The 12,644-nt window shown below is 44.9% G+C and overlaps 1 protein-coding gene across 10 annotated transcripts in view; it reads left to right on the forward strand.

The window, feature by feature from the left end:
* The window catches only part of Ptprn2 (protein tyrosine phosphatase, receptor type N2), a 744,317-nt gene that overhangs the window by 283,485 nt on the left and 448,188 nt on the right, over positions 1-12,644 (forward strand). For all 10 annotated transcript variants that reach the window (XM_087552435.1, XM_087552436.1, XM_087552437.1 and 7 more), the window contains 1 exon segment: positions 9,576-9,738. In XM_087552435.1, coding sequence (XP_087408561.1) covers positions 9,576-9,738 — 163 coding nt within the window.

A 12,644-nucleotide genomic window follows, 5' to 3' on the forward strand; every position in this document is an offset into this window, starting at 1 on the left:
AAATGAAATTCCACCCATTAAGAAGTAGTCATGAAAATTAGCTGTGGTTCGAGATGCATGGAACTTTGAACTACCCCATAAATTATGTGTTTGCCATTGGGCATGTAACACTAACTTTTATTCTTCTGAGGTAATTTGGCATCTAAAGCTTGCTACCTCAGTCTGTTTACCTAGACCTAGTCCTGGAGGTTTCAAACTCCTGTGCAATCTAATCTAGGCCCAGTATACTTTTCTTTGAAATTTGCTGCTGAATAAGCTCACCTCTTCCTGTTCTGAGTTCTCTCTGGCTGGTTCAACTCAGCAGTTCTAGCTCAAACTCCTTTCACAAGCTGACTGACTGAAGTTGGCTTCTCTCAGTTTCTCCTGAATTGCTCTGCGTGGTCTCAAACTAACTCTAGCCATCTTTTTTGTTCTTCTGGTTCCTTCTCATTCCCTGTGTGCCTATGTTCTAGGCAGAGGGGTTAAAGGTGTGTGCGAAGGCTGATCCAAACTACAGCTAGAAACAAGTTTTTCCAGTGAACAACACAATCTTGGAGTTCATAGTGTGATCAAATGTCCTGTACCAAGGGCTGGTTTTACTTTTGTTTTCAGACCTGTCTAACACTGTAGTCCAAGCTGGCCTGGAGACCATGGTGTTTCCTCCTGCCTTAGATTATAAGTGCTAGAATTACAGACATTGGCTGCCCTACCTGGTGATAGGATGAGTTTTTCACATGAGAGAAACAGAGATGGGAAAAGGGTTGATGAATCTCACCTTCAGGAGACCTTTTCCTTCAGGTATGAGTCTGGCTGCCATTTTACACCCAGGGCATGCATGGATCCGATCAGGGCCACTGGCCTTTGCTCCCTTCAGCCCTCTCTTGTATTTAGGGTTCAAGTCTCTCTCTCCAGGCCTCTCAAAGAACAGAACTGCGAGTTGTGGCCAGCCCTGTGCTGTGTTCACTAGAATCTATTCCTTTCTGTGCTCTGGTGCTTGGGATTCAGCCTCCCTTTGTCCTTCCTTCCTCCAACATTCCAACAAGTGTCTACTTATCCTCCATCCAGGTTGGCCATGTGAGAGATGGCATGTGTTTAATTTAGTTTTTTTTAAATGTCCGGTTTATTTAATTTAGCATGTTCCCTTGTTCCCTTGTTGGTTCTATCTACTCTGCTGCAAAGGGTAGGATTTCATTCTTCATGGCTGATTGGCAGTCCGTGGCGTATGTTTATTTGTTCACAGTAGATACCTAGACTCATTTCCTACTGTGGCACTTATGAATAGAGCTGCAATCAGCATCGGCTACAGCATTTCCTGGGCACGTGATTCCAATTCCTCTGGATGAATATCTGGGAGCAGATGATGAGATTCCATGGCAGTCCTACTTTCAGGCTTCCTGGGACCTTCTGTATTGTTCCCCATCACAATTATACACATCTACATTCTCAGCAGCAGTGCGCAATGTGAGAGTGCCTTTGCCACATCCTCACCAGTGTTTGTTTCTGTATTTTGATAATCCCTATTCTAATGGGTGAGATGATATTTCACTGTAGTTTTTGACTTGCATTTTCTTGCTGGAATTTTAAATATATGCTGGCATCACCAGTGATAGTAGCAGCTTGCTGCCTGCCTGTTTTCTTTCTTTCTTTCTTTCTTTCTTTCTTTCTTTCTTTCTTTCTTTCTTTCCTTCCTTATTTCCTTCCTTCCTTCCTTCCTTCCTTCCTTTCTTTCTTTCCTTCCTTCTTTCCTTTATTCCCTTCTTTCATAATCCTTTCCTTCTCCCTGCTTCTTTTTACTCTTCTCCATCTTCCTCCTTCTCTTCTTTCTACCCTTCTTGCTTTGCAGCATAGGCTGGTCTTCATCTTCCAGTCCTCCTTCCTTAGATACCCCTATAACACATCCTTGAAAATCTGTCTTGTCTCATGAAACATCAGCTGGTACCTGACTCTCAGTTAACTTTTATGTGAGGAATTTATAATGAGTTATATCCACTTAAAACCCCAGTACATTTTCTAAAGTATGTCTAGGTCACAGTAGAACCCGAAGCATGACATGGAGTGGTCATGTTGGGATGAAGTGCTGCTTCTCTCGTCCACTACAGGCGTGACATTGGCAATGTTCCAGGTGGCACTGCATCGTCCTCTGGCTCATGCCATCCTCCCAGAAATGCCTCTCGGGAGGATGGTACAAGTAATTTTCTGCATCTGATTTTGTTCAAAATGTAGTATTGAAGGCTTTGGAAAGACATACATGGACAAGCACACACACACACACACACACACACACACACACACACACACAAAATTGAGGTACCTTTAACCTATTACTCCAATATATGAAACTGTTTTTTTGGATTGAAATAATGTATAATAATACATCATTGTACATTATATAATAATGTATATAGTAATTCTACTAGGCACAGGGGTCACTAAAGGATCTTAAAAGACCATCCAGGATAAAGGAGTCATTAAGTGATCTTACAAGTTTATCTACTGCAGGAGAGAGAGTTCACCAAATAGATTCTTTAAGGGAATGTTAGCCTCTATATCTTATGTAAAATTCAACTGAATTTCATGTTTAAACTTGTGCCTTATCCTCAAATATCTCACTGAACCTATGCAAATATCACTCAAATCCAGAAATTCCCAAGCCTCAAAGTATTTTAGACAAGGGATATGCATCCTTGTTAGATGCTTTGGGTGTCTGACATAAAACACCAGCCAAGAGAGCATCTTGAAGGAAGAGAATGTATTCTATGGAACCTGACATTAAAACCAGGACCTGCTACCCAGGACAGTGTTCTGAGGCTCACTTGCACAGGAATCAGTCTCTTTTACCTCCTGTTTGTACATATATATTCCTCTCATATACAGAGTATGGTAGGAGCAGCATGTGGCCACACTCAGATAGATCTCTTGAGAGTAGACTTTTATTCTTAGTAGTACAGTTCTTGCTGTTAGGATAGAAGGTGGTACAGGGTAGTCTGTGGTGAAGAAGACATTTCCCCTAGTTCTAAGAAAGCCCACTGACAGCAGATAGGAAGCAAAAGTGACTGAAAACTTGTGTGGACCTGACCCCTGGTCACCATCTGGAGCCCCCAGAGGCTGTATGGGTTGTTAAAATCCATAGACTGGTCTCCTGTGAGGGAAACGGTTTCATTTGTCTGGGGCCTGGTCCCATATAATAGTGAATGATGTGGTGCCAAGCCTCAGGCCCCATGGATTCTACAAGGACAGATGATGCCTTGCTTGGAATGTTAGATCAGCGATACACAAGTCAGCAAGGACTCTGTACCCTGGCCCAGGAAGACCCTGAGCAGTTAGGAAGGCCTACAGCTATAGCAGCATAAAGCTTGAATCTATAAAGTGCATATAGTGGCTTGACTGAGGTGGACCATGGTCTCACAGGCACTGTAACAGGGGTCTCAGACAGGGCCTTCTGAGTCTTTAGAGATGGCTGGCTTGAGAGAGGGGGATGCTGATGGCTAGACTAGGATGTAAGGTTGGGCAACCAGATCCTTTCAGAAGGCCACTTTGTAGGGGACACAGCTGGGTGACAACATTCTTTAAGGGAACTTGTATTGTTTCACTCAGGTAAATTTTATGTTCTGTGAAGTAGGAGTTCTCAAACATATAATCTGACAACTTTTGACATTAGCATGCGAGTGCTAGGAACACAGGTCAATAAACAGAACATTTCAGCCATTCAGAGTTCTATTTATGCCTTGCACACAGCCCTCTCTCCAGTGCTATACTGGATGTGTTTGTAGATGAGTTTCCTATAATCATTAACCTTATGATGGGTTCCTGAGATACTTGACCTCAGTAGGCTGCATCTGATGCCAACGGTACATTCATTCTTTATAAATCATAAATAGTATCCATTGTGTGAAGACCTTTCCATTCACCTATCCTGCTGTGATAGGATGGGTATTGGTTATGCTCTGTTTGAGACTCCGAATAACTGGCCAAGGTAGAGCAAAAAGGACACCTTCTTATTCTACATGAAGCAAACAAACCAAAGGACAACAGGCTCTTTAGATGCAAGGGTACTAGCCTGTGAGTCAGAGAACAAGCAGTAACTTTCTGATGTCCCAAGTCATCACTCATGGGAGTAAGTTGGCTGAAAACAGTAGGGGCTGGGTACCTGTCAGCACTCTCCAAAGAGAGGCACTCAGTGTTACACATTGGCAAGACAGCAAGAGCTGTGCAGGGAAGACCTTGGAAGTATGTGTAATCACTGTGAGCATTGAAAGTGCCCACCATATCTTGGGGGATTGGGGATATCCCACCATGTGGTGCACCAACCTTTTCATAGTGTGCAAGGTGTTGCCTCCAAAAAAGGACCATCATTTGAGATCAAGCTGCAGAGATTTCAGGCTTCTAGAGGATTAACTTGTAGAGGACTGCCACTGTACTCATCTTACAGGTAAGACTTGAAGGGTAGAACTGTTCTCAAGTCCCCTAAGCAGGATATGAAGGGAAAGAGACTAATGGCAGCTAGGCATAGTAATACCAGCACTGGAAAGACCAAGGAAGAAAGTCATGAGTTCAAGCTTCCAAACCAACTAAATAGCTAGTCGGAATCTTTACAACCACAGCAACAACAAAAGCAGCAATGAAAAAGAAAAATGTTATGGAAATACATGAATATATATCACCCAAAGAGAAAAAAGTGCAGAGTGTAGAATCCAATCAAGGGTTACTAAACAGAAGAAGAGGCAAGAAAGTGAGACCCATGAGTTCAGATGGAATGATACAGATGCAAAATGTGGGAGGGGAGAAGAGTGCATGCTAGGCTAATAGCAAGGGAGGTACATGTACAAAATTCTAGCAAACTTAGAAATATAGCAATAAGAAGACAGAGAGAAGATATAGCAAAGTAAACAAACATCACCAATGAGTTCAGAGATATCCAGGGACCAAATATGCATGAAGACAGAGCCTCAGGGAGGGGAAGATAGAAGTATTGATAAAAAGAAAAAGCCATTTGCAGAAGACCAAAATTGTTTCCACATGGTGAAAATGATAAATCTTGAGATGCACTGTATTATTTATTTCTCCATTTTTGTAATAAAACACCATGACCAAAGGCATCTGTAGTGAAGGGGAAGTTTATTGTGGCCTATGGTTCCAGAAGGAAAGTCCAGAAACATAAACCAGAGCATGAACCCTGAGTAGGGTGATGCTATAAACTCTCAAAGCCTATCTCCAGTGAGGTTGTTCCTCTAGCAAGGCTGTAGCAACTACAGCACATAGCCTACCCCCAGAGTACTACTAATTGGTGATTTGTAACAACACTTTTCTTGGGGAGATGCAACACACACACACACACACACACACACACGCAAACACACACATACACACACACACCACCACCACCATCACCACCACCATCATCACTGTCACCACTGCCACCACCACCACTATAGATATACACATGCACACGCACACCTACTTACTCCAGATAGTGATCCCCATATGGATACCACCAAAGTTTAACTTGGTGAACCTTTGAGTTACTTAGAGGAATATGAGCAAGAGGTTACTTAGAGAAGCAGGAATGACTTACCAGACAGCTGCATCATCAAAGCTCACCCCAGCATGGGTGACAGTTCATGACACTGGTAGCCTGGAGCTCATTGCATAGTCTGCAGGCAGTTTAATAGGTTGGAGAGTGTTCTTTCTAGGTAGCTCAGTTGGTCTCAACATTTTCCAGGGAGTTCAGCTAGTGGTCTTCTTCCAAGTAACTGGCTTGGTCTAAAGAATCCTTTTGGAAGCTTGGCTTGCTTGAAAGCAACTCTCAGCAGCCTTTATTGAATACTGGGGAAGGAGAAGCCTAGTAGATCTGGTCAGTTTCAGGGACTTCCTGAAAGTATTTGGAGTCGCTTTACTACCATGTCAAGGAGCTTTCCAACAGAATGGAATGTTTCAATCTCTTGAGGAAACTTATACAATATGTGCAGACCAAGTGTTCAGATACCTGAGTCCATGAGAGACATTTCTCATTTAAAAAACTACACCTAGGATGCTGTATGACTCCCCAAGTAAAACAATCTGAAAAAAACCAAGACATGTTGTAATCAAATTGCTCCAAACCCAGCAAGAGAGCAGGAAGGAAGAGAGAGGAAGGTTGTGTGGTTGCTGGTTGCTCTTGGTCAAAAGCAAGAACACACTGGGTATAAAAAGGAAGATCAACCCAGAGTTCCACATGCCTCAAAGCACCTTTCAAATGCAATGGTTAACTTAATATTTTCTCAGTGAGCTAGGAGCTGAAGCAAATTTCCTGTCATAACTGGGAGAGGAGGCAAGGAAGCCAGGCTGATGCATTGGGATGCATACCCCAAAAGCCACTGAGCACCTGGGACCTGCGGTTCCACCAGGGACCTGATGTTACACCTCGCTATTTCAATCTCATGCAGAGTCAACCGATTAAACAACATACAATGCATTGTGGGGCTTGTCTGAACTGTAAAATTTAATTTGTGGCAACACAGACGGTCACACACAAGATCGCAGGGAGAAAGCCCACAGATTTACTATACTTGTTACCTGTAGGTCACCTGAGCTGTGACTGTCACTCACAGGCACCTGTAACAGGCTCAGTTATAGGTGAATACTATGCACTGTAAAGCAACCGCTTAGAATTATGACTAATGAACCAATGAAAGGAATGTCTATAACTACAGAAATACCCAGTGAACACCAGCACTGAGGAACCAAGTGAAGAACACAGATAGGACAGTTTTAGAGTCTTGCAACTGCACATTTGAATTTAGCTGCTTTGTGCCACAGCCCTGGTGATGTTACCTCCTTGCCCAGCAGAGATCTGAGAGGTCTGAGTGAGCCAGGAGGGACCAGGCCTGAGCTGGGGCAGGGGTAGCCTCTGCTTCTGCTTCAGAAAAGTCATAGCCTCAGCTGGGAGTTCTCTGCTGGGGCAGAGGGAGAGGAGACGGGCAGGTTCTCTCTGCTGGGATCATGCTACAGGGCAGAGCCAAGAGCCTGCTGGGGGCTGTGAGGTATGGAGGCAGAACTACCAGAGGTCTGAGGGAATGTGAGCTAATGGCGGCTGACACTGGGCATTTGGGAAGGTTTCTGGAGGCAATGTGGTGTGGGCAGTCAGGGCCCAGAGTAGCTCAGAGGATCTGACCTATTTGACTAATCCCCATCTCCTTTCTAGACATAAACAAGGGGCTTAATGAATCGAAAGCCCGAAAGTAATCAGAATTCAGAGCATTCTGTCAGCATTGCCAGCCATTAGACTCAGTCTGCTAGAGAAGTCTTTGACTCTTATTAGCAGTGTGGTTTATGTATGTGGTTTTAGTCCTGGCTCATCGATGAACCTGCCTGCATTTCATTCCTCCATCAGAAGGTATCCTCTTTGGTGGAACAGGCAATGAGCACTAGTGCGGAAGTCAGAATGCTCAATGCAGCTGGCCTGCTGCCCACACAGGCTACAAGGCAGATGGGGTTCTTTCTGGGAGGGACCTAGGAGGAGCATGGGGTCAGCCATTGGTTAATTGGTCAATGTCTTCTTGATATCCCTCCCCTCCCACCTCTATCATGGTATTCCACATGGGTCTTCAAGTTATAGAATCTCTGTCCCATTGTCCTGGCTTGTCTAGACCATGTTCAGGATCCATGATGCCTGGCCACTCCTCTGACACCTCTCTTACAGCTGCCATGGCTCTTGCTGACTTCTAACACAGTCACATTCAACTGTTCCTACAAGCTATCTGTAGGTTTGACTGTTCTCTGAAGTTGTGAATTCTTTGGCCTTGACCTTGCTACCCTTACACCCTAATATACCTACAGGGTGAACCCCACACTCAAGGTGTTTACAACTTCAGACTTCTCTTCCTGGACATAGATCTCTTTACAGGACCATCTGATTGCAGAGTGGCTGCTTCTAGGAGCCTGGGAACTGCAATAGCATGCCACAAAGTTAGTGTGAAGTGTAAAAACAGTCACTTTAGAGGTCAGGGGTCATTTATGGCACACCCGTGCTAAAACAGAGGTGGAGCAATGCTAGACCTTGCTGGGGTGGGGGTGGGACAGGTCGTGCCTGACTCTTCCACACCACCAAGGCCATACCCTCTTTTGTCCAGAGCTCACAGAATTTTGTGGGGTTTAAAGTACCCTTTGCCTTTTCCATAGACTCTCTTTGCCTTCCCCCATGTCTATATCATGTCAGCCCTCTCTCTGGCTGCCTTTCTCAGCACTTCAGACACTTCTTTGTGTATGTGTAGTTCTGGTGATTGAACCGGGAACCTAAAGTTAGGTACCCACACAGTCACTGAGCTACACCTCTATCCCTTTAAAACTTTTAAGGACACTTACAGTTGATGATTGCTGAGGATGGAGGGATAATTCCTTTCAGCGTTGTGGTTCCTGAGAGGTTACCCATGTTCCAGTAGGACTAGCTGATATTACACTCCTGATCATACAGGTAGTGCTAAGTAGACTCTGAGAGTCTTAGTTGGGTTAGCATTGATATGATTAAACACCATGACTGAAAGGAACTTGGGGAGGAAAGGGTTTATTTCACTCACAGTTCCATGGAACAATTCATCATTGGAAGCAATGAGGACAGGAACTCAAGCAAGGCAGGAACCCGGAGGCAGGAGCTGATGCAGAGGCCATGGAGAGGTTCTGCTTACTGGCTTCTCTTGGCTTGCTCATAGAAGCCAGTACCATCAGCCCAGGGATGGCACCGCCCACAACGCCACAATGGACTGGGCCCTCCCATACCAATCATTAACTAAGAAAATGCCTTATAGGCTTGTCTATACCTGATCTTATGGAGGCATCTTCTCAAGCGGGGTTCCCTCAGATGACTCTAGCCTGTGTCAAGTTAACGTAAAATTAGGCAGTACAGTGACTTTTAAAGAAAAGCAAGCTGGGCAATTTAATCCCAGTGCCTTTAATCCCAGCTCCCAGAAGATAGAAGCAGCTGGATCTCTGTGAGGTTGAGGCCAGCCCAGTTTACAGACTGAGTTCTGGGACAGCCAGGGCTACACAGAGAAACCCTTTTTTGTAAGATCAAAATGGAAAGAAAGAAGGAAGGAAGAAATAAAATCAAATGAAGTTGGGAAGGGAAAGTAGTGGGAGATATAAGGTACAGAATTGTGTGTGGACTTGATAAAAATATGCATGCATGTACGGGGTTCTCATTTACTTCCTTTAATTTGAACAGGAACTCATTAAGTTACTTGAGCTGACACCAAACTTTTCCATTCCCCTGCTTCAGCTTCTTGAGCTCATGCTTCAGGTGGTGCCTGAACATGGTGTACTCCATGTTTATCTGTCTCACGTCAGCAATGTCACTGGACACCGTGAACAGTGTGTTATACGTGAGTCCTGTTGGTCCACTCATCGCCCCTCCCATCAGCTCCACTGCATTCCTTCAACTGTGGGAACAGTGAGTCCAGGCTCCCTCACAAACAACACTGGTCAAGGAGATGCCGAGGTGTTCACTATCAGCTCACTGTACGGCTGCACCCTTGCCGGCCACTGAGACTATGCACATGCCATGCTCCCACCTGTCCCCACCTCAGGCTCCGCGTGGTTGAGTCACTGTTCTCTTTGCTCTTCAGGTCCTTACAACAGAATGCGGATAATGAAAAATGGTTCAGTCTGGAGAGTGAGGTGGCCCTGGCCAAGACCCTTCGGCGCTATCTGCCCTACCTGGAGCTTCTGTCCCAGGCCCCGACGGCAAATGCACACCCCAGGATAGACCACGAGACTCGTCCAGTTAAGGTGAGGTTTCAGACTACTCCTCATGGCTGGAGTTGCCCTTTACCTGTTTGTGTGTTGTTTGTAGGGTACGGACATCTTAGCAGAATGAGCGGTCCTAGTTCTCAGGCTCCCTGCAGCTGTCCTCCTGCTCTGGATAGTTTGGAAGGGTAAGGCTGCATGCAAGGAGGTTCTGGATCCTGGCCCTGTGCTAGCTACACGCACCACTGCAGGAAATCTAGTGCTAAGAACTCAACAAACAGCTCTGTTTCCAAATGTAGGAAAAGTGTTTAGGATAGGTGTGGAGACATAACCCAGACAGCAAGAGGACAAGGCCATTTAAACATGGCTGGAGTTAGGTCTGGTACCTGGCTGGCTTGTTTTAAGCAATCTCTACATCCCTGGAGATTTCTAGTTTCTGGTAAGGTCACTGGTGTGGATATCTCAGAACAGCAGAATGACTACTGATCCAGGATAACATATCAAGATGACGTGGTGCCCAAAAGAGTAAGACTTTTGGGCTTGGGCTCTAGACAAGTGTCCATCTGTCAAAGGCAGGCTTAAGCACAGGACAATCTCCATGCTATTCAGAGCCAGACTTGCCAGCTAGGTCCAAGGTACAAAGTGAGAAACTGGTGAGACTTCTCATTTGGAGGCAGAAGCTTCTCAGATTACGAAGGTTACGGCTGTTAGTGGAATGAATGGTCCTTGCTCACTCAGTCAGATTGTCAGAGCTAGCTTGCTTTGGAGATGGGTCACATTTTAAAGGAATCATTAGGACTTCAGTGAGTTTTTAAGGTGTCAAAGTATGGTCACCAAGACATTTTCAGTGGCGTTTGCAAGCAGGCCTTGCCAGACTTTTAATTGCCTTCAAGGGGGTGGGGTCTGGATTCCAGGAGAAGTCAGTTTGGAGCCTGAGAACCAGTTCATCTCTAAGGGTGAGAGTGGTGGGCAAGTCAGACTCCCTGGTGTATGTGGTAGATCTTTTACAGGCACAACAGCTCTTTGTAATGAATGTCCACCATGTTACCTCATTGGGTTGTGTTTTCTGTCTAAGACTGTAATGTGTTGCTACGCACCGAGGGACATCTGGAGATTTTCCCCTAACCCACACCAAGGTTTCCTCAGGCCTAAGCATTCTCAGTCCTGATATACCTATCATATATACATAGCACACACCTACCATATATACATAGCATACACCTATCATATATACATAGCACACACCTATCATATATACATAGCACACACCTATCATATATACATAGCATACACCTATCATATATACATAGCACATGCCTATCATATATACATAGCACATGCCTATCATATATACATAGCATACACCTATCATATATACATAGCATACACCTATGCTATGAGTCCAGCACCAGCATCTGACTCCCTGAAGGTACTTGAAGCTTTCCCCATGTAGGATGACAGCACCATTTGCTCTGCTAGAACAAGGGCTCCTCCTGACAGGTGTCCACAAAAGGCTGCCAGATTTTTCTAGATGTTTCTGTGGGCTCTGGACCCATAAAGAGGAGGAGCAGTGGCAAGTGCTCACATTCCCCACAGCCAAGAAAGAGCAGTTGGCAAGGGGAGCTGGCACTGAGTATGGCCAGAATACCATGACACCAGTACCACTCACACAAAGTTGGCTCCCGGGTTCCTTGAAACCACTACTCAGCAGGATGACCTCACACCCCAGGTAGTCACAACAGTGCCAGTAGATGCCTATAACCCCATCTTTTTACCCACAGTTGTTATTTCCCTTCAAAAGCAACCCAGTGTGAACTAATGGGCACTATAATCGTCCGACTGGGTGGGCGTTTCAGAGCAACGGCTGTGAGTTATTCAGACTCCGAGCGCTGGGGGGCACTTCTGACTCACACATTTTCCCTTCTGTATTCAGATGGATGTTTCTTCATTTTTTTTTTTTTTTAAAAAATGCGTGAAAGCCCGGAACTCATTATTTTCTGTTGAGTGCTTAAATGAGGAGAGAGCTGAGTCACATTTCTAATGAGCAGCGTCTGCACAAAGCACAGAAGTGCAGCAGCAATCCAGGCTGCCGCAGGGCTCGCTCTGCAGTCAGCCGGGGACTGGGGGCTTCTCCCGCCCCTCCCATCGGGTGACAGGCTATCTTGGTAGCAATTTAAACTGTAGCCATTGGTGGTGTTTCAACATGCATCCAATTTCTAGTGAATTGTTTACAAATCATAGGTTCCCCCCCCCCCCCCCGTCTATCTATCCTAGAGAATCTGATTCCAGCATAGACAGAATTTTGAATGTATTCTCTTTGAGACTGTTGGACTGATCACCTCATAACAAAAACCATGGGGAATAGGACTTCCATGCTCTTTCTAAACAAGCATGGCTGGGAGCCACTCTGACACATGCATTAAGCACACAAGTATAACTAAATCCACACTTCCCCTGTTCCTGTGTTGTTAATGGGGTGCCCACCTTCTTGCTTTATTGACCAGAGCAGCACTGGTTCAAAGTCCTTGCAGGTGCTTTGCACAGCATTAACATGCTCCAGTTATACCTACAGAGCACCAGTATGTCCCCATTCTACACATCACGGAAGAGGGTCAAGCTGAAATTCATTGCTTGCTTGATTTATTTTAGAAAACTTTTGAGAACATATTTAATATAAAGCAACTATAATGGGCTCTGAGAAAGACAAGAGACTGACCATGCCCTTCAGAATTTTCAGTCATGTTTTGTAAAAGAAACATCAGACCCAAAAATGTAGTTGAAATGGAGTTAAGTACAGTGGTGGGATAAATATTCAATGTTAAGGCTTCACAACAGGATTGTTAGGTGAACTGGGGTTATCCCAAGTGATTACACAGCTAAAGGTCAATTGTTGAACCTGTTTGTGGTTTAGGGACATCCACTACCACCCATAGCATGGTAATTAGATG

This window comes from Rattus norvegicus, chromosome 6 (assembly GCF_021556685.1).
Source record: "Rattus norvegicus strain SHRSP/BbbUtx chromosome 6, alternate assembly SHRSP_T2T, whole genome shotgun sequence".
In the NCBI taxonomy this organism is placed as follows: domain Eukaryota; kingdom Metazoa; phylum Chordata; class Mammalia; order Rodentia; family Muridae; genus Rattus; species Rattus norvegicus.